The 634-nt window shown below is 47.8% G+C and overlaps 1 protein-coding gene across 2 annotated transcripts in view; it reads left to right on the top strand.

Annotated features, from left to right (window-relative positions):
- Positions 1-634, top strand: part of GORASP2 (golgi reassembly stacking protein 2) — a 43045-nt gene that overhangs the window by 29435 nt on the left and 12976 nt on the right. For both annotated transcript variants that reach the window (XM_019522787.1, XM_019522786.1), the window contains exon 5: positions 123-209. In XM_019522787.1, the coding sequence (XP_019378332.1) occupies positions 123-209 (87 nt within the window). The remainder of the gene's footprint in view (positions 1-122; positions 210-634) is intronic.

Genomic DNA, 634 nt, shown 5'->3' on the forward strand with positions numbered 1-634 from the left:
GTGTTTTAAATCCGGTCTATTTACCAGGCACCTTGATTCCTTCAGCCCAAAGCTCTGTGTGTGTGACTTTTTTCTAAAACAAGGAAAATATTTAACTTTGTGACTTCATATCTTGAAACTAGGAAGTAGAGCCAAATTCTCCTGCTGCTCTAGCTGGTCTTCGGCCCCATAGTGACTATATCATTGGAGCAGACACAGTCATGAATGAGGTATTTATACATAAACTTTGAATTACATTTACTTAAATCATAGGCATAGAGTGCATGGGGGCCCTCCTTGGGAAGAGTCCCACCCTTCCGTAATTGGGTGGGACAATTCCAAAATGGGAACATCAAGTCCTGGTTCTGACCTGTATGATTCTGGGACTGCATTTGTCCCAGATTCACAATATTGTGCAGGGACTTGGGTTTTCTATTCACCATGAAAAAATGTGGGAAACAACTGATTGCCCCTTGCAGGCTGGCAGAGTTCTAGCCTGCAAGGGGCTGCAGGATGCAGGGGGCACCACGTGCACATTTGCACGCACCCACATGTATGTGGCTGGGAGTTCAGCCCCAGGCAGCAGTGAAGAGCAGCTCCTCTGGCTGCCTCCAGAGAAGTTGCAGGGGTGGGGGGGAGCAGGGGGTCAGAAGTT

Source organism: Gavialis gangeticus, unplaced genomic scaffold (genome assembly GCF_001723915.1).
Source record: "Gavialis gangeticus isolate Ggan-Ray unplaced genomic scaffold, GavGan_comp1, whole genome shotgun sequence".
In the NCBI taxonomy this organism is placed as follows: domain Eukaryota; kingdom Metazoa; phylum Chordata; order Crocodylia; family Gavialidae; genus Gavialis; species Gavialis gangeticus.